Source organism: Juglans regia, chromosome 3, assembly GCF_001411555.2.
Source record: "Juglans regia cultivar Chandler chromosome 3, Walnut 2.0, whole genome shotgun sequence".
Taxonomy (NCBI): Eukaryota; Viridiplantae; Streptophyta; class Magnoliopsida; order Fagales; family Juglandaceae; genus Juglans; species Juglans regia.
The window spans coordinates 10,752,111-10,774,479 of record NC_049903.1 but is presented as its reverse complement, the minus strand read 5'-3'; the positions used below and the strand labels follow the sequence as shown (position 1 = coordinate 10,774,479).

Here is a 22,369-nt window from a genome sequence, read left to right as displayed (position 1 = left end):
AACATAGTTGGTAGATCTTTCGATTTTTTTGTTAACTTCAGGAGAAGTAGAGAACAAATAATATAAATCATATTGAACATTTATAGAATATGAGAATGGTTAGAAGAACAACAGAACTAAACAATATAATGATAGTAGACAAAAGGACCCACAAAATATGAATCAGAAAAAAAGGAATCAGTAATAAATAGATCTTGAAAATATTAATATAAAAAGGAAAAGAAAACCTAAACCTGAAAAATTTACGGCCTTAAGAGCAACATATTTTGCAGTAATAAAACAAAATCCAGCCAATGGAAGATTGATGAAATGGCAATTCTAATGATTCGCACAGTCAATGTAACACCAGTCAATGAGTACCACATGGTTTCTACATATGGTTTTACCAAGAAGCTCTCTCATCTTAAAGTAGATAAACAGTTTAGAACAATTAACGTTTACATACCAAGGAAACCAAGGCACCCATAATGTACATGACCGTTACTTGTCAAAAAGAAAGTTCACATAAATTTTTACACCATGTTGCCAAGAGTGTATACCTCATGAAGATACCAATTGTATTTGCTTTTCCCCTCATGTCCCCCTATGTAACCATATGATGCAGTCAGTATTCCATCTTCAGTGTAATCACCAGTAATAGATAAGAAATTCAAGCTTGGGGGAAGAGCTGCAAGAATGTAAAAAACGATTAAGAGGCAAATATTACGTACAAAATAAGGTTTTAGGCATGATGATACTACAAATCAAGAGGCTTTTTCGTTGGAAAATGTGTTGATATAAAAAGAAAGGTTTTCTCACTCTCAACGGCTCTGTCTGATATCGCATATGCTGGTTCACCAGATTCACCATCTGGAGTCATCGGGGTATATTTGGCAACAATGTGATAGCCAACAGCTCCTAGAGGTATGCGGAACGCCTAAGCAAAGACCAAAGCTCAACTAAGAACCCCATCAAATATTGAAGGAAAAGATAACTTTGAACGGCTGCAGGATGACGGCATACAAATGCTCAATGAAATTTAACATTGCATACCTTGGCAATCTTGGATGTGCTCAACACTTCAAGATCTTCTTCACCGTCCAATATGGATGATCTTTTCTTGAACCACTGTACTCTGCTAGAACCCTCAGTTCCTCCAGTAACAATACCAGTTACAGTAATCTTGCTGTTCTCCCGCAATTCACCAATTATCTTTACTTTTGTTACCTTGGGTGGTGCTGGAATTTCGACAACGATCCACATCACCACAAGAGGAAGTTTATGATAATATGCACCAAGATAAAGTAATATAGCTGCGATTTTTACTAAAAATAGGATGTCTAGGCAAAAACTTAAAAGCAAAGAGGGAGAAAAAAGCATTGCCATTGATACTCAAAGATGAGGACACAAAATTGATCATGGAGGTAATGATTGATATGGCAGCTACAACATCAACAAGCAGCTGGATTATCACACCAATTTGAAAGAGTATCAAGTAAAACAAACTTTGGGGACCTCCTTATGTACTTCTCAGGAAACAAGACAAGTCTAAGTTACCATGACAGACAAATGTTCAAAAATTAAGAATTACATTCAAGGAAAAGTTATTCAGACAGACTTCAGGGAGATAGAATGTCTTCCCTACTGAAAACACCCTAATCTTTCATCAGAAAGGAAAAAGGCAGTCTCTATATAAAATGACAAGTCCCCCTCCTTTAGTGGCTATATTGGTGACCCCTGCCCAAATTTTAAACCGTTAGAAGTTTCAATACTCCTCCCATTTGATTGACCTAACAAGTGATAAAGTACGGATTGTTCCAAAAAAAATCTTATGCTAGTAGTCTAGAGGCAAATTGTGAATTTATTTTTATAAACTGATAGTCCTGAAAACCCTTTTCCTGAAAGATTGAAACATCCACTCAATCATACAATTAATATAAATAGATTATTTCCAACATCTCAACTAAACCTATTCACGCCTGAGGACAAAGGTTCTATCCAACCAACCTTTAAATAGAAGTGAAATAGGAAAAAACCCAATTGCATGAAATTTTCTGAATCGCCAAAAGTAAAAACTGGAATTTATCATAGTCCACAGAGGTAAAAGCAAAACTATTAATATCGTATAACGTCAAAACTACATAGGGGTACTGTTCCTTAATGAAACAAGACTCGACCTAAGCAGATTTTTTAAAATCTTTAAGCTATGCATAAAAAATACAAATGCAAATGCTAGAGAATACCTGCAAAGGAAGTTCTATTTCTTGAGAGAGAGAGAAGAAAGACGAGTGAAAATCAGAATGTTTTAGAAGAGATAAGGGCAAGAAATCAGCCCCTAAGGTAGAGAGCCAACGCCTAACCATGGCTTTAAGTGAAGCCAGTGGGTGAATTTGTATTTCAAAGAATATTTGCACATTTGTCTATAGGATTATTCATCTGCATTTAGTGTTCATTTTTCAATATGATCCTCCTGGGGAGAAAAGTCTAATGCACTTAAAAATGCATTTAGTGTTCATTTGTCAATACTTCTTGGGTATTCCTTCTTTTCCCCTAGTAGTAGTAGTGTTGAATAGGGGAAAAGAAGGAACGGTTGAATAACACACCAGACGAACGTAAACAAATTGACCCACCATAACAACACACCAGAGAGTTATCCTCTGAGATAAGATCAAACTGCATTTACTAGAAATACCTCACCATTTTTAAAGAACAATTTTTTCAAGTAATACACCAAGCACACAAGTTTTGGAATTCTACAAAGGAATAAGTAAGGCTGGGGGGTCTACCACAGAGTTCGGGTGGCTCCTCCCTATACTATTACCCATTTTATAAAAGCACACATTACCCTTACTGATACATAATGAACTAGATACACACGGCAAACAGAAGACACAAAAAGTTGTTGGCGCCAAGAGATACCTTGCTTCACTACATGAGACACTACTAAGACAGATTCCCCTTCCTGCCCTGAAAGGTACCAATTTTAATTTTACTCAATAGTCTGTGAGAAATCAACAGTAAGCATATATAGAATATTTCCTTAATACAGAAGGGCAATGGACAAACCCTCTAAATTGGTGGGTATATATACAAAAGCCAAGACTCGCCCAACATCTTCTTTGGTCAAGATATACTCGGATGAACCAGTTGACACTTGTAGAAAGTCTCTGCAACAATAGCCATAAAAATGGGGTTGGAGACAGCTGAATAGTAAAACAGAACAATCTTTTTTCCTGGGAGTAAAAGGTCCATATCAGCATTTAAGAAAATAAAAAATAAAAGTTTAGATTCTAAAGTATTTATTATAATGGAGTAATGTTGTACACCACACTCACATCTCACTTTTATCTCACTATATAAGATGTGGCACATTTAACACCATTGGATGATAAAGAATCATTCAATAAAAGATCATTCCAATGGTGATAAATATGCCACATCTTACATAGTGGGATGAAAGTGGGATGGTAGTGTAGTGTATAGAATTCTTCATTATAATATCTTAGGTGCAACAAAAAGACAAACCAAAAACAGTACAGAAGGAAACTAAGAAACAAGAGCTTAAGATTGCAAATGATCTAGGCCCATAATATATATATACACACACACACTATGAAGCAAAATCATGGGAAACTTCATTCCTTAAGTAGGCAAGCCAGAAATCCACAACAGGAGGTGAAATTTGGATAGAGAAAATACGTGTATACTCACCCAGTATCCTGATTCTCACGTAACCATTCAAACTTGCTGGGACCCTCTCTTCCTCCCAGGTAATCACCAACTCCTTTGATGGCATTTCCTTCAACAACATCACCAATAATTCGAACATTACTGACCGATGGAGGAGCTGCATCATGAGCAAGATCCAATACTATCCATTAGAATGCATTTGGGGCTTAACATAAACTTACGAAAATAAAAAGAAAATGAAAGAAACAAAATAAAGTGAATCATTTTAAGAGCAAGCATTCTTTACAAGTTCAATTATTGTTGACAACTTGCCATTATACAGTCTTGCAATGATAGCAAGCATTTAACAGATAAAAAATTGCGGCCATAACAACGAGTTCTAGTTCACATTAAACCTCCTCCCCCATGAGAAGATATGGAGGATGTTGCAGCAGGTTAAAAACTCCCTGGGTGCGTGTCCAACTTATCAGAATACAGACATGCACACAACCACAGACTATTAACACCATCGCTATTTCCACATAAAGGACAGACGAGAAAACCTTTTTATAAGTAAGAAAAATTTTATTTAGACAATTAAATAGGCATAGCCCAAGTATATAGGAAGTATACAAAAGCGCAAGCCTAGTTACAAGTTAGGAACTAGAAAAATATACAAGAAAATCATAAGCACTAGTTCCATTGAATACAATGGCAAAATCCCAAAGAAAATACCAATAATTCAATTCCATGGCAATTTGTATCACTACTGGAAGGAACCATTCTTTTCTCCTTCCAGCCAAACAGAGTTATCTAAGAAAGAAGGTTCACATTTGATAGCAAGCACTAAGGTTCTCATAATGCAGTGACCATCAAGTATCAATTAGAAGTTAAGAATTCCAAGGTTAAGGGCCTCTTCCATACATTACAACAAGCTTTGAGAGTGTTTCAAGGCTGAGAATAGAAGAGGCAAAAATGAGATGGTGTAGGTAGGTAGCAGTAAAATGGTTACTCAGTCAGCATGCAAAGGCCTCCGTTAGAACAAGCCACCCTAAAATTCTGTAGCTCCAAAACTAGCATGTCTTCTGCACGGACAAAGCTCAACCTAAAATGTTAATAGATCATGTTAGTCGGAATTCCCTTTATAATGCAGTTTCCAAAGGACTATTAGGAATTATATTCACGCTTTTCAAAATCATCTAGATACTGATGAAATTTAAAAGAGTATTCTTTGGACTGTTGGTAAGAAAAACAGGAACACTTGTAAACTTCAGACCATCACTTCTTTAGGTTTCAGCCCTGCTCATTATGATTTTCCAATTCCTTTGTTTGTTTACATGCTCTAAACTGGCATTCTTTGTGCCATCTTTTCAGGGCTTCTTTCAAAATTTGCTAAAACAGAAAACACTTTCCGAAGCCAATCCTGGAATCTACATTCGCCCATGTAGAGGCAGCAATTGCACTAATTTAGGACACCAATCCAAGAGTATATCTAGTGAGCATAACCAATATGCAATCTCCAACCACCGCATGCATACACAACAATGCAGAAACAGCTGCCTAGATGCAATTCAAAACATTTGCAATGGCAATTAAATAGAGAGAGAAGTTGAACAAGGTAAATTTTAATAAAAGCATATTGAACAAACTCAATAACTGGGAAAGAATTCCGTGAAAGGAGAGGGAACTTGATATACCAGAAGCTAAAAGCAAAAAATTGAGAAGATTTAAACCCCCCCCCCCCCCCCCCCCAAAAAAAAAAAAAAAACAACAAAAAGACACACCTGCTTTTACAAAATCAGTATATTTATATTGAGGTTCTCCTTTGGCACCATCTTCTGTTACTGGTGTGTACATAAAAACCAAACTTGAATCAATGTCATCTACAGTCAACCGGTACTCCTCATCTTCTGCTCCAGCAATTACCACAGGGCTGCTGTTCCATTTTCTCCTTAACCAGCTGAAAAATGTGAGTAAGTTAGACTGTATCAATTTGTTCTGACAATTTATAAATATTCATACATATAAATATACACATATATATACATATATGTGATGCATGAGCATTCATATTAATAGTTGTGTATAATGATTCTAAAAATGCAACTCACCTAGCAACACCTTTCCCTGGAGTCCCACCACACCATGCAACCTCAGCATAACCCCTAATGATATTTCCCTCCACCAGTTCCCCATGGACTTCAAGGTTCACAACCTTTGGAATTCCAGTTCCTTTGCGAGATAGGAAAGTTAAGGGAAACAAATTAAATGGTAATAAAGAAAGAATAAGAAAAAGATGGAATAAAAGCATGATGCAAGTTGCACATATGGAAAATATTTCCACAACATAAGGATGAGTCTATAAGACAGATTTGGACTGATAGTTAACCCATAAAAGAAGTCAAAGATATATCCAAGAAAGCACCATAATATAACCATTTGGGGCAAAAGACTAAGCATTTATTTTTTACTTTCATCACACCACACTCTTCTACTTATTGAGACATAAAATTAGTCATGAAGCTAGAAGCCCAAAGCAATCCAGCGAAATGGTCGTATATGACAGAAATGCTAAAAAATCAACAAAGAAAATAAGACAAATCTAGAGGGGAAGCGAGGGAAGATAGGAAAAGATGAATAGCTTGACTTGTTTTATGGAAAAAATAATGTTTTTTCAATAAAGTAAATAGGCATAACCCAATTACATAGGAAGTATAAAACTGTGATAAATAGCTTGACCCAGGGCCTATTCCAACAAGGGGGAATGTGGGTGAGTTCTCGTGAGCATTGAGCTTCATCTAAAGTCAAAGTCATAGAGCATCATGAATTATTTTATAAGCCTGGGCCCTTTTTCATTCTTTTTACCTTCATTTATTTGTAATGTGATTTTTTTTATAAGTAAAAAATTATTAATATCAATAGGCATAACCAAATACACTGGATGTATACAAGAGAAAACACCTAACCCATAATAGTAAGCCCCTAATGAACAGCAATCCCATAATAGGGAACAATGCCCGAGAGGGAGAAATTAGAAACCTATCTAATGTACACCAAGCCCCATTTTTGTCTCCCAAAGCAAAGCAAGTCACTGTAAATACCCCAACCCCTTGCTTCCCACATAACTAATACTCCACCCAAAACTCCCTTAGAAGCTAAATAGGACCATTCTACGTGATCCGAATGATCCTACGAGAACGAAGGGAGGCTTCATAATGCAACTCCTGCCCTCCCTCTAGTCCTCTCTCAACTTGGACTACCCCCCTTAGAGTCGTAGTTGATTGCCCAAATAAGATGCTTTAACTCCGTGCTCTTATTAGATCTTGATTTTGTTTCAAGTAAGTGACCCGCCTCAATTGCAGTGAGTAGTGCTGTGAATTGGTCGTCAAATCCTCCACATGTAATCCCCACACACTGTTGTATCTCATTAACCTTTAGCAAAACTCAATCCGATGATGAACCAACTATGTTGTTTATCAATGGAAGAAATAACAAGGGGACAACATCTTCCCCAGACGCAGCTCCCAATTGTACACCAAGCCCTAAATATTCCTCCTCGCAAGGCACCAACGGCAAACCCATATTTGCTCCGCACCATCTCCTGCATACAAATCTCTCACCTCCTCAACCGCTTCGTTGTTGCTGTCACAAGATGCCTGAAGAGATACCGACAAATTGGTTCTCTCCATCATGAGTGGTGAGGCCACGGTCACCATTGGAGGTTCTTGAAGTATTGGCAGTACATCAAGTTCCTTCACCTCCGGCACGGGTGTTGTCATTTCATCGGAAAGAACATTGACTGGAGGTGCGCCAACCCCTAGCGATCCTTTCTGTGGCACTCCAACAAACCCTACCCCTCCCTCAAGCCTCGGCGTTACACCATTTTTGTTCAACTCCGGCTTGGGTGCCATCGTTTCTTTAGGGAGAACACTGACCATCGGCCTTTTCTGTCACCCGTGGTGGAGGGCACGGTCGTCTCTACGCCGATACCCGAGATAGAACCCGCTTCAAAGGCCTCGATGATTTTCCTTTTGACCTGCCAGATTCTCCTGGATCTGGTTATAGGGATTGAGCCAAACCCAACTTTCATTTTTCCTTTATTTGATTATAAAGGATTCGGTCCTATCTTGGGCTCCCTCTTATTGGGCCTTACAGCCCTGTTACCCCCAGCCAAAAGTAAGTCTATTTTCATAGATAAAAAGGCTACCGCTGCAACTCGACAAGCTGGTTTTTCATCTCCTTTAATGTATTGTGCATCTCTCTTTCAGCCATATTGTCAATGGGAAGACGAATACCATCCCTTGTTGCGTAAGAGACGGCTCTTACACTTTCAGAGGAGTCAGACCCCTTCTACAGGTTCTATCCATGCGTGACCTGCAAAGGCTCCAGACCACTTTCACAGTTACCCATCTTGCCCCTGGTATCAAACTGAGTCACCAAAGCAAAACCCATATTCAGAGCTGCCACATATGAAAGCCTCGCCACCGTGGTTGTGCTTGGGTCTTTTTTTTTAACTCCAAATTGATGTTCTCGTGACCGGATGTATTCTTCTGGCTTTCCCTCCATAACCCATCATCATGAATGGAGAAAAATATAGCAACGACTCTGCATAACTCGACAGCAAATTTCTCCCAACCCAAACCTCCATACCCTTCCAGAATCCGGAGTGACTAGAACACCCCGCCAGCCTCCTCTACCATATTCGGTAACAGTTAGATATTTACCATGTACATTGGAGCATCAAGCCACGAAGGCTCTGTTGCCTTCATGCAAGTGTTTTATGAATTCCAATATTTTCTCTCTACCTGTAACATTGCTTCCACCGTAGCCACCAACCATCCTATACCATTACGACCCATAACTACAGACCTCCAAACTCTTCTACTCTTCTCCACAAATTTTTTTTTAGGACCTCCAGGTTTCTGGTGAAAATTCAAAAGCCTTTGATTCCACCCAAAAATGCACAAACTGACCCATAATAACTTGATCAAACCTTTGATTTCAAATGCAGAGGCTTCTTAAGCTCCATTTCTCTTCGTTGCCGCAAATGAATGAGAGAGAGAGAGGAAACCAAAGTTATTTTGTAACTTCATTTAATCGAACAAAAATCAATCTTGCCTATTGATGCATCCCTCATCTTGTTTGTGGAAGGAAAAAGTAAGATTCCACTATATCGAAAATAAGGTTACAGGCCCCTCTTTATATAGATGATAATGCTCATCTATTTTAGGGATATTTACAGCTAATCTAGAAAGGAAATCAGAACTACCTAAAACTGAAAGCTATAAAACAAGAAACTTATATCTACAGATTTGGTAACAGACTACCAAATCTCCTAAAATCATGGGATAAGAAAAACTGATCTGTTAGCTGTAGATCTCCTAGATATTAGCCCCTAATATTGCTAACAGATCCTTAAACATAAATCTCTCTATAATTCTACACCTCACCAGGTATGTTGGGATAGACTACAGGCAAATATAAATCTTTTCAAGAGTATCAATACCATCACATGAATTGTAAATGTATGAATGTAATGTACCAAATAATCTGCATTTCCTAATGTAATATGTAACACTAGCAAAGTGAGAAATATTATACGCCCCCCGTCCAAGTATAAAGCAATTAAACGAGCATATTCTTGAGTTCTTCCACTAACACCTCATGAGCCAACCATATCACCCATTTAGGCATGGTCCATTCAACCACGAAAAAGCTTAAAACCACAATCCATAATCTTACTTAACTCTTAGTTTTGTAGATAACTACAAAACTAAGATTTAAGTAACCGATAAATGAAAATATTTCTGTACTAGCTACATAATTGAGTCAACTAGCGTAACTAAGGAAAACCCAAAAGTATCAAATAAAATTTAAGTAACCAAAAATGAAAATATTTTTAATTAACTACATATTTCAATCAAACAATAAAAACTTCTCACCCCAAGCAACAAGGGATCCCATTCACAGGATCTCATTCACTGCCCACCCATAGATGTGGGGTGTTACAACTAGTTAGATGCTTATTTCCTTGAGTGGAGATTTGGATAGTAAGTTGAGATGAGATGAAAGTTGAAAGTAGAATAAAATCTTATTAGAATATTATTTTTTAATATTATTTTTGTTTTGGAATTTGAAAAAGTTAAATTGTTTATTGTATTTTGTTTGAAAATTTATAAAAGTTGTAATGATTAGATGAGTTGAATTGAGATGCTTTCTAAATCCAAACAAGGCCTAAATCTATGTATCTAACTTCCCAATGACTTCCAACATTTTTCTCAAATATCAAAAACCTACCGTGAAGCTTCCCTATTTCTCAACAAAGGACTCAACATATTTCTTCAGTAATATAATTTATCAAGTAAACTTTACTGAAGAAATTTCACTTTTACGCCTTGTTTGAATGTTGAGATGAGATGAGATGAGATGAAATGAGAAAAATGTGAATAGTAGTAAAATAGTTTGTGAATAGTAGTAAAATGGTTTGAGTTAAGATATTTTATAAGATTTTGGAAAATGAGAGAGAAAAAAAAAGGTTGAATAAAAATATTATAAAGTTAAAATATTGTTAGAATATAATTTTTAATATTATTTTTGTTTTAGGATTTGAAAAAGTTGAATTATTTTTTGTATTTTGTTTGAAAGTTTGGAAGTTTGGAAAAGTTGTAATGACTCGGTAATGATTAGATGAAAAAGTTAAAATTTTGAAAATTTGAAATTGAAAAGTGCTTCTGTTTGAGTGGTGTTTGGATGTTAAGATGAGATGAGATGAGATGAGATGGGATGAGAAGGGTTGAAACCATCTCAACATCCAAACGTGGCCATCTCCCAATTTCTCTTGTTTTCTTCTACCTTATTAATAAAAATAATGGAAAGGTGACATAAGTTAAGTACGCATCACTTCATATACTTTTCATATTTGAATACTCTTGTAGAAAGAAACATGTCAATGTAGAGAACTACTAGTTTCACATTACTGTGCAACTAAGATACACGAGAAGGTATTTAAGTTCTATAATTGATTGATTAAAATGAACCTCTAAAATCAACCATTCAATCTCAGAGAAGACAAAAATTGTACCTGGTGAAACTGGTGAGCTTATGGCAAAAATACAAGGATACTTTGTTTCTCCGAGTAGGGGAGTACATTCCACTTTCAAGATTTTATCAATGTCTTCGTGCTTTGGCCAGTAAACCTGCCATCACATCATATAGCATGACATAACCAAAGCATTAAAAGCAGTTTGAAGTTCAAATGTTTGTTTTGAGAAAAGTTCAAATATAATAATCATAATGCAAAACTTCATCACCTCTTCAGTAGCATCAGGAATAATGGCAAAATCTGAAAGCATTCTCTCTCCCACAAACCATTGATAGTTCAAAATTACAAGTGGGTCAGTGCTCAATGTGCTGTCCTGGACAAAAGTAAAGTGGCAACGACAAGCATCTTCTTCAAAAGGCTGATCAATAGAAGCTTCCTTGAGCAGGTACCCCAAAGGCAAATGATCCTTCCATTGCTCAACAAGAAAGCGAAAAGTTGACTCTGCTCATGAATCAAAGATGCAAAAATACTGCCATGTGTATTAGTAGTATTTATATATAGACACACACAAGTATAATGCACAGTTATTCTTACATACTGAATTTCTCGTTGCATTGAGCATTACCAAATTCAAACCACTAGGACATTAATTTAACATTCATTTTATATCTGAAAAATTATTCTAGAGGAATAGAATCCGAATACACAATTTTCTCAATATCAACTTACCAACTATATCATCCCCAGATTCTTGTTGTTAGAATCCCCAGTAAATGTCAAAAAACTATACAGGAACTTTTTCATGGAGGGAGAGGAACGAGAAAAGGTTTGAAGACCGAGAGCGGTCAATGCATCAGCTTAGAAATTTCTTTTTCACTACTTTACTCCATCGGTCAGTTGTAAGTGATTTTAACAGGATGAACTTTCATAAATTTCTTGTATCAATAAACTAGCAAGCATAGGCTATGCTCTTGTATATGTCCCATATACTTGGGCTCTTGCCTATTCTCATGATCGGTAAAATTTTGTTTACCGATAAAAAACGACATTTATTTTTCAAACATTATGAAGTTTACTAGAAAATAGCACGATAAACATGATGTTTTATATCCTCACCAGATAAAGCACTGATATTGCTATGAAGAAATGACACAAAATTTGCCAATTGAAAAATCACTCCGGTAATACTAGTAACACTTACAATACTTGGTTACTGAATTTCAATGTGGAAATCCAAAAGATGTGTACACCAATTTTTTGCAGCATCAGTGGCATAGGTCCTACTAAGGTCTTGGTACACAATCAAGTGTGAATACTACATAACTCCGGAGAGGGAGGGAGGGATGCTGTCACTGTTTAATCATCTTGAAGACAATCGATTTATTTTTCTCCTATTTTTTCATATTGAGAAGTTGGTTGTAGTTTCCTTGTACGCTGGATGTGAAAATAGTTTATTTGCACTCTAAGGTTGCATTTGGGTAGTGAGGTGATCTCAAATATTCTGTAAATGATAGTGAAAAAGTAATGATAGAATACTGAATAATAGCGAATAATAGTGAAAAGCAGGTGAAAAATAATAATAAAACCATGACTAGTACTACCCAAACTAGCCCTAAATATCATTTTGTGGAGTTTGAACTTGCTTCTTCACCATCTAGTATTGCTTCTGAATTGCTTTTAAACACGTTTTTAAATGCTTTGATGCTAGAGATATTTATCACCTACAGAACCAGACAAATAAACCCTCAATTCTCATCTGTTTGATTCTATTGTTGAGAGAGTAATTTTGCAAAATTGATAAAAGATGGATATTGTAATTTATCTATATATAAAAACATTCATAGAAACACATGCATAATGTATCGTGCATATATCAACATACGGGACAAACTTTTCTATATAGGTCATTGAGAAGAACGAATAGGAATAGCCCAAGTATCCACATTCGGATCAAACTCACCAACATGTAACATTACCTTGGTGTATATGTCATCCAATACAACCACCAAATCTTTCTTCCTGGCCTATTTGTCAAACTTACTAAGAAACTGTTTTTTTTATCGCTAAACTTACTATGAAACTGTTACCATGGATTTGAAAGTAAATACTTTAAAACAAAATATGAAAGAATGGGACATTCTTGGAGAGTGAAATGAGATGAGAATTTTGTAAATAGTAATAAGATAGTTTGTGAATAGTAGTAAGATAGTTTGAGTTAATGTTTTATGGGGTTTTGGGAAAGGAGAGAGAAAAAGTTGAATAAAAAATATTATAAAGTTCAAATATTGTTAGAATATAGTTTTTTAATTTTATTTTTGTTTGGAGATTTGAAAAAGTTGAATTGTTTTTTATTTTTTGTTTGAAAGTTTGGAAAAGTTGTAATGATTAGTTTGAAAAAATTGTAATGATTAGTTTGAAAGTATTTGTGTTTGAGTGATATTTGAGAAGAAGATGAGATGAGATGATATGATATGAGAATTTTGGGATAGAAAATTTTTCCAAACAAACCCTAAATTATTTATTAGCAATTCCATCTAAGGACGTTTTACCTTCATATTACTATGTATGGCAATTTACGAGATCATCCAAGGGCATGGTCATATCATCCATTATGCATTTCAATAAATTTGAGATACTATATATCATAAACTGAGCGGTGATAGAGCTATTTATATTCCCCCAATGTCACACGTGGGATGTACATAGAGTAGTAATCTGTTCATCAGATGCCATCTAAATAAAATTAGCAATTTGTTCTTCCTAGAAGTTCTGTACAATAGTGACTTGTTTATCCAAAACCATACACTAGCTGAACCACACATATAATGCTAGAAATGAAATAATAGAAAAATGCTCACAAAGCAGATATTAGCAAAAAAGAGAAGGATTTCCAAATTATGCACCTGCTGCATGCTCCGGACGGCAAAACTCCCAACCATCTCTAATGCACAAAGCCGTGTGTGCAGGATAACGCTTTGCTAATGCTAGCTCATCCCGGGAAAGATCTAAGTTTCCATATTAACACAAATAGAAAATTCCATAGAAATTAAACTGTAAAAATGTGTAAAGATCTAAAGTTAGAAGCACAACAAAGTGAGCAGCAGCTGATTAGAAAAAATGGAATGATATAAAAGAGAGTAAAATATAAGACAACACAGTCATGATGCCAAATCCAAAGCAATAATAAATCACAAGATACCTCTATCGTTAAACTTTTTCAAAGTGGGTCCAGCAAGCAAAATGGAAGCTGCTTCAAAATGAGGCATCTTAAGAATAGGATTCTCCTCCACTCTTAAATGCTGCAGCATGGCATATCCACGAATTATAAGCATGCACAAGAATATACTTGTATATTAAGTAGACAATAATAAAGTAAAATATTCTCAAATCATGAATCCGTAAAATATTCCCAAATCGTGAATCTGTAAAATATTCTGAAATCATGATTTACATTTTAACCTTGCTACTTGTGCCACTAAAAGACATGCAAAATCAGATATTTTACAACTTGGAAATAAATTATGCATAAACTAATTTAAGAATTCAAAATTGAAAAATTGTAAATCAAGACTACAAGTCTACAATACACTAGATTTAGTATTTATTTATTGATAGCTAACCAAGAAGTTTTATTAATTGGGCAATAGCCATAGCCCAAGTACACATGACGTATACCATGGTACCATAGTAATACCTAACTAGGATTTACAACCGAGAAAAAAAAAAATCAGAAACACTTATCCCATTAAAACCTTTTGCAACCACCCAAAGGAACAAGGTTTTGAAAAAGAAAGCTTTCAGCTCATCTGTTGTCTGCTCCCGATCTTATTTTTCTATAAGTAATTTTATTAGAAACAAATGATTTGGGAAAGCCCGTGTACACAAGAAGTATACAAAATAAAACACCTATTTACATTCTAAGAAATAGAAAGCGACAACAGAAAATCATGAGCAGAAGCTCCATTGATTACTAAAGCAGAAAACCAAAACAATAAAGAGCGCACAAAAATGTTCCAAAGTTGTTCCAATGTACGCTCCTTATCATTAAAACACCATTCATTCCTTTCCATGCAAATGCACCATAAGACAGAGGTGCCATCTTCCAAGCTGCATCCACTTGAGAACAACCATGAAGCCTGTTCCAACACGCAAGAAAATCAATCACTCTCAAAGGCAACACCCAAGCCAGGCCAATTCTACAAAAAATGCCATCCCACAAAGCCCTTGCCACCTCACAATGCAAAAGCAAATGATCCACGGTTTCCCCATGCTTCTTACCCATGAAACACTAATCCATAACTATAATACCACACTTCCTTAAATTGTCCAACGTCAAAGTTTTCCAAAGAGAGGCAGTCCGTATGAAAAAAGCAACTTTGGAAGGCACATGAAACCTCCAAATACACTTCCAAGAAAAAGGAGGACTATTTTGAAAAGTCAACAGCTTATAAGATAATCGGACGTGAACTTTTTACACCTCATGGACTTCCACAACATCCTATACCCATCATTACCACCAAGCCTCAGGGTAAAAGAAGCTGAAGAAAGCTGAAACTTCATCAATTACCTAATCCTGAACAGCTCTAGTGAAACAAACATCCCACTGAAGAGCCATCTTCATTTCTCTCCCGATCTTGAAAGCTTCTATCATTTCTCTCCCTTCAAATGTATCACCACATATATATAGGAGCCATCTTCCATATTGCCATCACTTGTGGGCTGCCTTGGATGCCCCTCCAACTTGCTAGAAAATTTGCCAACCTTCTAGGCATAACCCATGCTCATCCCACTCTCTCGAAAAATTCATTTCATAAAGTCATAGCCACCTCACAATGTAGAAGCAGATGATCCACTGTTTCACCTTTCTTCTTGCACATGCAGTAGCAATCCAACACCACGATCCGGTGATTCTTTAGGTTGTCTACAGTAAGGATCATTCCTAATGAAACTGTTCAGACAAAAAAGTTGCTATTAGGGGAGCTTTAGTCTTCCAAATATTTCTGCCATTCATGCCTTGGCTAGTCAGGATTTGGTAGAACGATCAAGCAGTGAATCTACCTTTCTTAGAAAGGCTCCAAATGATCTTGTCTACAAATCCAACTATCATGCTTGTAGTGTACAACATGTCAATGGATAGCTTTGCTGTCCATCATCAATATAGTTTCCTTCTATTCTTCTTTCCTTATTTTATCTTTACTTCCGTTACTTAGGCTTGTACAGAATATATAGTTTCCTTATAAGGCTAAGAATGCTAGAATCACTCGATAATTAGTTTCTTCCCATGTATAGTTCTCTTGTAAAGTTTCTATATAATATACAGATCACTCAAAGGCCAATTGATTCGGCCATTCACACATCGTATTTTAACTTATCTTGACACAACAAAGTAAAAAACTCAGTAATAACATTGAACTCTTAATCTTGTGCTGCTCTGAAGAAATTAATATTCCATTAAGTGGGGCCAATAGAGAATTCCAAGAGATAACCTATTGAAGATTCCTTTACCCATACAATCTCGAATACTGTTGGGAATGTGTCTTCAAGACTTCAATCACCACGCCATATGCCATGCCAACAAACCCACCCAATGTGGTCCACGTACCTCATCCGAGCACAGCCACCCCATGCTTCACTGAAGATCAAATCTAATAATAGCCTTGATAAAGCCTCCCTTTCTTACTAGTGTCGCCGCATCCATTTCCCCAAAAGGGCTTGGTTAAACATCACCAATTTACGAACACCCAATCCTCCCCAAAAGACTGTTGCACACACCGTTGTCCAATTTGCAAGATGGAACTTAAACTCGTCTCCCCTTCCACTCCACAAGAAATTCCACTTTAGCTTCTCAATACGGTTGGCAATCTTTGTGGAAAGTGGAAATAAAGGCAAGAAGTATGTAGGCAGGTTAAGAGAGCACTTTCATTAAGGTAAGCCTACCAAAAGAATTGATTGCTACTCCCTGAACATAATAATATTTCAAAAGAATTTATTACTTTACTGTCAAAGTCTACAAGGTGAAATTTTGGAAAATCCAGATACTTCGGATCATCCAACTTTCATCCACAAACTCAACAAGTCCTTATCCCAAACTCCTGATAGGTTATCCAAATCCCTTTGCTGTATTTCTATGAATTTTCAGAGCTAAACAATTAAAAGTTCCCAAATCTACCCTTCCCCATATTTTGGAAATAAGAGAACCTAACCTAAATGATAGTGATTTAAACCAACAGATTTTCTGCAGTAGGTTAGTATTATTAAATATAATGCATGATGAACAATAGAGTGTAACGACCCAGGAAAAGCGCTAGCCACATCTACTCTATTATCCCAAAAAAGACCAGCCAATTTGAATCTCACTTGCAAGCCCATTACCTTGTAAGTAATTGTTGTGGGGCTTAGCTCCCATGACTACCTTTAACCTACCCACTCTGAGCTGTTTTTATGAAGAGCCTACATAAGACTACTTGAGTAAAACAAGAACATGTAAGACTACTTGAGTAACTATCTAGCATGCAGCATGTCTAACAAACAAAATTACAGGACTGACCTCAAGAACTGGTAAATGTGGGAAACCCTTTAGAGTTGAAATTTTGTTTTTGCTGGCAGCTAATACCTACATGAAAGTTAAGTAAAAAATATGAATTTATAGAGTGGTGATGAGGAAGAAATAACCTACATAAAACAAGGACAAACCTGCAGTCGAGGTTGACTAGCCATTGAAAGAGACTTCAACTTATTTTGAGCAATAGAAAGAAACTGCAAAATAAGGGGGGAGGAGAGGAAAAAATATACAGTTATTTTAACCACCTGAAATGTGAACATTCATTGATGATCAGCAAAGCTTCAAAAATTTTCAAAGGAATACCTCTAAATTAGGAAGCTGTGGGAGGCTTGCAAGTGATGTAATTTGATTCCCAGCGAGATATAGTTGCTACAGAAGTTAAAAAATAATAAATATGCTGGACCCTATTGCATTGATAACTCCAACAAATGCCGAATCATTGCCATCAAAAGATGAATACACATGAGACACATACCTGTAGAGCTTTGCAATTCTCAAGTGGTTCAAATCCAGGCCCTTTAAAGTCATTGAAGCTCAAATCAAGAACCTGTGAAGAATCAATACTACCAATAATTCTTTCACAAATCTATGTTTCGCTTCTGAAACAATGTCCATTGAATAGAATTAAGAATAAAACCGGTGTGTGTGTGCATATGTATGTATATCATGAAATAACAAACCTTAACCCTCTTCAGTATCTCAACTCCTTCCAACGTAGACAAGAGATTGTCTCTGAGATAAACAAACTGCAAAAGAGGATTATCAGCTCTCCTAAATCAACTCATGCTACACAAGTATGATGCAGACAAAATAGACAGTCGGTTTATTTTGAGACTGTTCCAAGTTTTGAAGTAGTTGCGCCTTTTAGTTTGAGATGGTTCCATTTTGTGAAGTAGTTCTGGTTTTTCTCCTATAACACAGAAAGAAAATAAGAAGAACTCTTGATTCAAATCAAGCAAGACATCCAGGAAACAATCACAGCATCCCTCAATTTCTAAAAGTATTAAAAGAGCCATCCCATCATCTAATGTACTTTATTGATTTGTCAAAAGTTCCTCTTCTCGAAAATGAAGATCCTCCATGTGGTTTTTGAAATTTGTGGCATACTTTTCCTTCTGTATCTTAAAATCAACCTTTCTATTCAACAAAGAATTTAATGGCAATAAGCTTTGGAAGACCCTTATTTTGATGGTAAAAGCCCCTTTTCAATAAGAAGAGCACTGCTACAAAGAAGACTACAGTTATTGAAAATATACCACGCACATGCTAACCCTATAAAGTAAACTTCAATTTTGCAAGACATGAGTTTAGCATCAATTACAAAGCTACTTCACTTATCAAAACTTTAGGGCACAGATATTCATCCACAAGAAATTGACACAGGATTAGAAGCAATAATAACAAGGCATTTATATTTTTTTTTTATAAGTAACAATGCATTTAATTAAAAAAATGGTAGAATATTTATTCATTAAGTGAAAATAATAATGCATCAGATAAAAGATCAGGTTACCTCTAAATTTGCTGACAAGTTCAAGCCACTAGCATTGAGACTCCGAACTCTATGACCTCGACGATCCAACCTCTGATATAACAAAACAAATCGCTAACAAGCAATGAACTAACAGATTTTATTTCTGATATAATAATATTGACAGGCGTTGATTGCAAAAACCATGAGAAAGAACCATATACATTGAAGTACAAAAAATATAATGAAATGCTCTCCAAAAAGCATGGGAGAAATTTTACAGGAACATTTCCAACGAGGGGAGGGGGAAGATGAAGGAGATCTGTCCATCCCATGCATGCCCTAATCGAGGTAATGCTACAGATCTGCTGATTTCCTTCTTCAATATCAGCACATCTATTCTGTTTTGCTAAGATGCCGCCCCTAATACTTATCAAAAAAAAAAAGATGCCGTCCCTAATAGTCAATGTTTGCAGTCAAAATGAAGTTGACCTTTTTATGCTATGTCAGACGACTCAGAAAACAAAATAAAAGTAAAATCTCACAGTAACTTAGCAACACCAATCATTAGATGATCTTAGAGGTACAGTGAGTATACTTGAACTGCAGTTATGCCAGAATGAGAATCTGAAATGCCCATATTTCCATCAAAGATTCAAAAGATGTGCTACTGTCATTAAGAGAGAAGATGTCTAAAGGAATATATTCCATGGTGCTCGACAGGCACAATGAGAAGAACACAAGCAATGTTACTAACATGCGGCAGACTAATAATGAGCACCTTTACCCTTCAAGGCTAACTGAATTTTTTCATTGAAAGAAAAAACAAGATCATGTATTCTCAAGAGAATCCTCTGGAAACTAAGGGTGCGTTTGAATGTTGAGTTCTCTATGAATAGTAGTGAGTTGAGATGGTGAAGTGAGTTCTGTGAGACCCACTTAAAAAAAAATGTGTTTGGATGTAAAGATGAATTTAGATATATTTATGAGAAGTTAAAAAAAGTTGTGAGTCCCACGTGTAAAGAAGTGTTGAGTTGAAAAAGATTGTGGATCCCACGTGTAAAAAAGTGTTGAGTTAAAAAAATTGTGAGTCTCACGTGTAAATAAATTTTGAGTTAAGATAAGTTTAGTTATTTGAGAGTTCGGTATTTGGATATTAGAAGAGATCTAAATCTAAGCGAATTCAGCTGAGCTGATCTAAGTGCAGTCAAGGAGCCAAACGAGTCCTAAGTTAACTAAACCATTTTTTTTTAGAAGTAACTAAGTTAAGTAAACCATAACAGGATAGATCCTAAATTTAATTAACCATGCATAATTTAAAGTTTTACAGATGGTGCATACCACATCATCACTAGCTTTAATCTCCACCAGTGGAAGAGCAATGAACCTTGAATCCCAGCTTTCAGGAGTCGCCACTTTCCTGCGTCCAGATAAACTAGAACTCCTATCCAGAGATGACGACAAAGACCGAGCTCTCAATCCACTGGAAACTGAAGGTGACCGAGCTGACGAGGAAGAAACCTTTGAAACCGTCTTCCTAATTCCGCTGCTACCACTGCTGCCCAGTGAGGTCGAAGTAATCATTCTAGAAGAAGAAGAAGAAGAAGAGGCTGATGATGCTGGCTTCATTGAAGACTTCCTCGCAGTCTCCTGCTTAGCAACATCGGACCCAGTTGATGTGTTCAGACTTCGACCAACTGGTGACACGGGAACAGACTTTCTAGTCTCCGACACTTTAGCTCGTGTCGAAGCTTTGGTAATAGGTGAAGGCAATGAACTCCTAACTTCCGGAAGAGACCGCCTTACTGGTGCAGAACCCAAAGGAGTAGTCTTTTTCCCCGCAACCGAACCAATATTGCTTTGCCGCTTCTCGGGCAAGCCTCCTGTACTGTTTCGCCTTGCCGCCGCAACAACATTTGAACTTTTCAGTGACGCACTTACAGTTGGTTTCATCACATTCGAAGCAGAGTCCAGACCAGCTTTGGAGTCCAATCTCTTCCTGACATGACCCGTTGCCTCCGAGAGATTTGAGACCGATGCAACACTAACTTTCACGGTTTTCAAAACCTCTTTTGTGCTTTCTGATGAACCAGCAGAGATCTGTTTCTCTGGAATTGAGGGCTTTTCCACTACATCTTCGCCCGGTTGTACCAAGGCCTCTTCCATGTTAGTTCAACAGCTCGAGCAAATTGAAACTAACAATCTGTTCCACCAACAGCCAAATAAAAGTGCATAAAAATGTAGTGAAATTTTCGCAAATGCTCAGTTTGGTTTGCAGGAAAAAGTAGGAAAGAAAACTAATAGACTCTGAATCTTAAATCATTTTCACTTTTGTATTTGAGAAGACAACAATTCGACTCCCTATGCAATTATTTAGTTAGCTGAACGGTCGTTGTCATTCCTTGGCACCCATGCGTAAAATCCAAATTCATTTGCTCAAACTTTCGCAAACCGGTGATAATTCAGTTCCAACTTCAAAATAAGTTCAAGAAAACTAAAAAAATAGGTAGAGCCACCTAGAAGTCTAAGATTTTGCAAGAAACTGGAATGCAAGTTCAGAACCGACACCTCTGCTCTTGAAAGCAGATGAAGATACTTGGATCTGCACAAAATGCAGGTTCTTTAGCCCAAAATAATTCAAGCTTCCGGGTCAATCTAGTTCAAATGAACACTTCCGGACAGAAAGAGAGAGGACGAAAGAGAAGCCCGAAGTAAACGCAAACTCAAACTCCGATACACAGAATAAAATTGCACCTGAATAACGCTTTTTCAGATCTGAAGAGGCAACAAGCTGAAACCGAAACAGAGAAGCATTGCGCTAGGGTTGTGATATCCGGCAGGAAATCATGAGGAATTTCCGCGGCGTGGAATCAAAAACAAAAAGACAGAGGAAGTGTGTCACTGTGTGTGTTTCACTGTTTTGGAGCCAGTGAGCTTTACGCCTAGTTTGATTTATCGTTGAGTTAAAAAGTTAGAATTTTGTAAAAATTAAATTTTTTTTTTTTTATTTTATATAAAAAAAATTATAATAATTAAATAAAATAAAAATAATTATAAAAAATATATAGGGAGCTATGATTAAAGAAAAATTGGGAATGCAAGTTAAAAGCGACAGGAGCCATTATTAAAGATTAGTTATAACGAAGAATACTTTATTATTATTTATTATTTTATTATTATTATTATTTATTTATTATTATTATTATTATTATTATTTATTATATTAAACATTTTATTCTTATTAAGAAAATATCTAAAACCATCTCAATATCTCATCGGTACCTAGAATAAGATAAGATATACAATATTTGAGAAAGGTTTTGGATATGAAAGATGATGTTGGATTAATTACACGAGAGAGAGAGAATGGGAATTGGCAGAGACAGACATTCCTCTATTCGTTTTTAAGCTCTTATTTTGATTCAAAATTCACATTAACTTATCTATTTCATCTCATTTTATCATTTTAATTTTTACACAAAATATAATAAATAATTTAATTTTTTTAAATTTCAAAACAGTAATAATCTTAAAAAATATTTTAATAATATTTTATTTAACTCATCTAAAATCATCTCAACTCATTTAAATATAGTATTATTTGTTACTCTAAAGTCCTCCAAACGCTAGGCTGAGTTTCCACTTT

At 36.1% G+C, this 22,369-nt stretch overlaps 1 protein-coding gene across 5 annotated transcripts in view; it reads right to left on the bottom strand.

Annotated features, from left to right (window-relative positions):
• Nucleotides 1-21,639, bottom strand: part of LOC108996568 (187-kDa microtubule-associated protein AIR9-like) — a 37,590-nt gene extending 15,951 nt beyond the window's left edge. For 2 of the 5 annotated variants that reach the window (XM_035688319.1, XM_018972535.2), the window contains exons 1-21: nt 21,478-21,639; nt 21,292-21,325; nt 20,065-20,926; nt 18,766-18,837; nt 17,933-17,998; nt 17,728-17,799; nt 17,556-17,621; nt 17,384-17,446; nt 17,238-17,303; nt 13,890-13,989; nt 13,594-13,695; nt 10,959-11,191; nt 10,730-10,844; nt 5,760-5,880; nt 5,433-5,608; nt 3,691-3,826; nt 3,046-3,146; nt 2,899-2,946; nt 1,033-1,217; nt 799-916; nt 540-667 (exon numbers count right to left, since the gene is read on the bottom strand). In XM_035688319.1, coding sequence (XP_035544212.1) covers nt 540-667; nt 799-916; nt 1,033-1,217; nt 2,899-2,946; nt 3,046-3,146; nt 3,691-3,826; nt 5,433-5,608; nt 5,760-5,880; nt 10,730-10,844; nt 10,959-11,191; nt 13,594-13,695; nt 13,890-13,989; nt 17,238-17,303; nt 17,384-17,446; nt 17,556-17,621; nt 17,728-17,799; nt 17,933-17,998; nt 18,766-18,837; nt 20,065-20,889 — 2,793 coding nt within the window. In that variant the 5' untranslated portion in view covers nt 20,890-20,926; nt 21,292-21,325; nt 21,478-21,639. Of the gene's footprint in view, nt 1-539; nt 668-798; nt 917-1,032; nt 1,218-2,898; nt 2,947-3,045; nt 3,147-3,690; nt 3,827-5,432; nt 5,609-5,759; nt 5,881-10,729; nt 10,845-10,958; nt 11,192-13,593; nt 13,696-13,889; nt 13,990-17,237; nt 17,304-17,383; nt 17,447-17,555; nt 17,622-17,727; nt 17,800-17,932; nt 17,999-18,765; nt 18,838-20,064; nt 21,007-21,239; nt 21,255-21,291; nt 21,326-21,477 lie in introns of those variants that run through there. The other 3 variants (XM_018972532.2, XM_018972531.2, XM_035688320.1) reach the window with 3 other exon arrangements.
• Nucleotides 21,640-22,369: the final 730 nt, after the last annotated feature.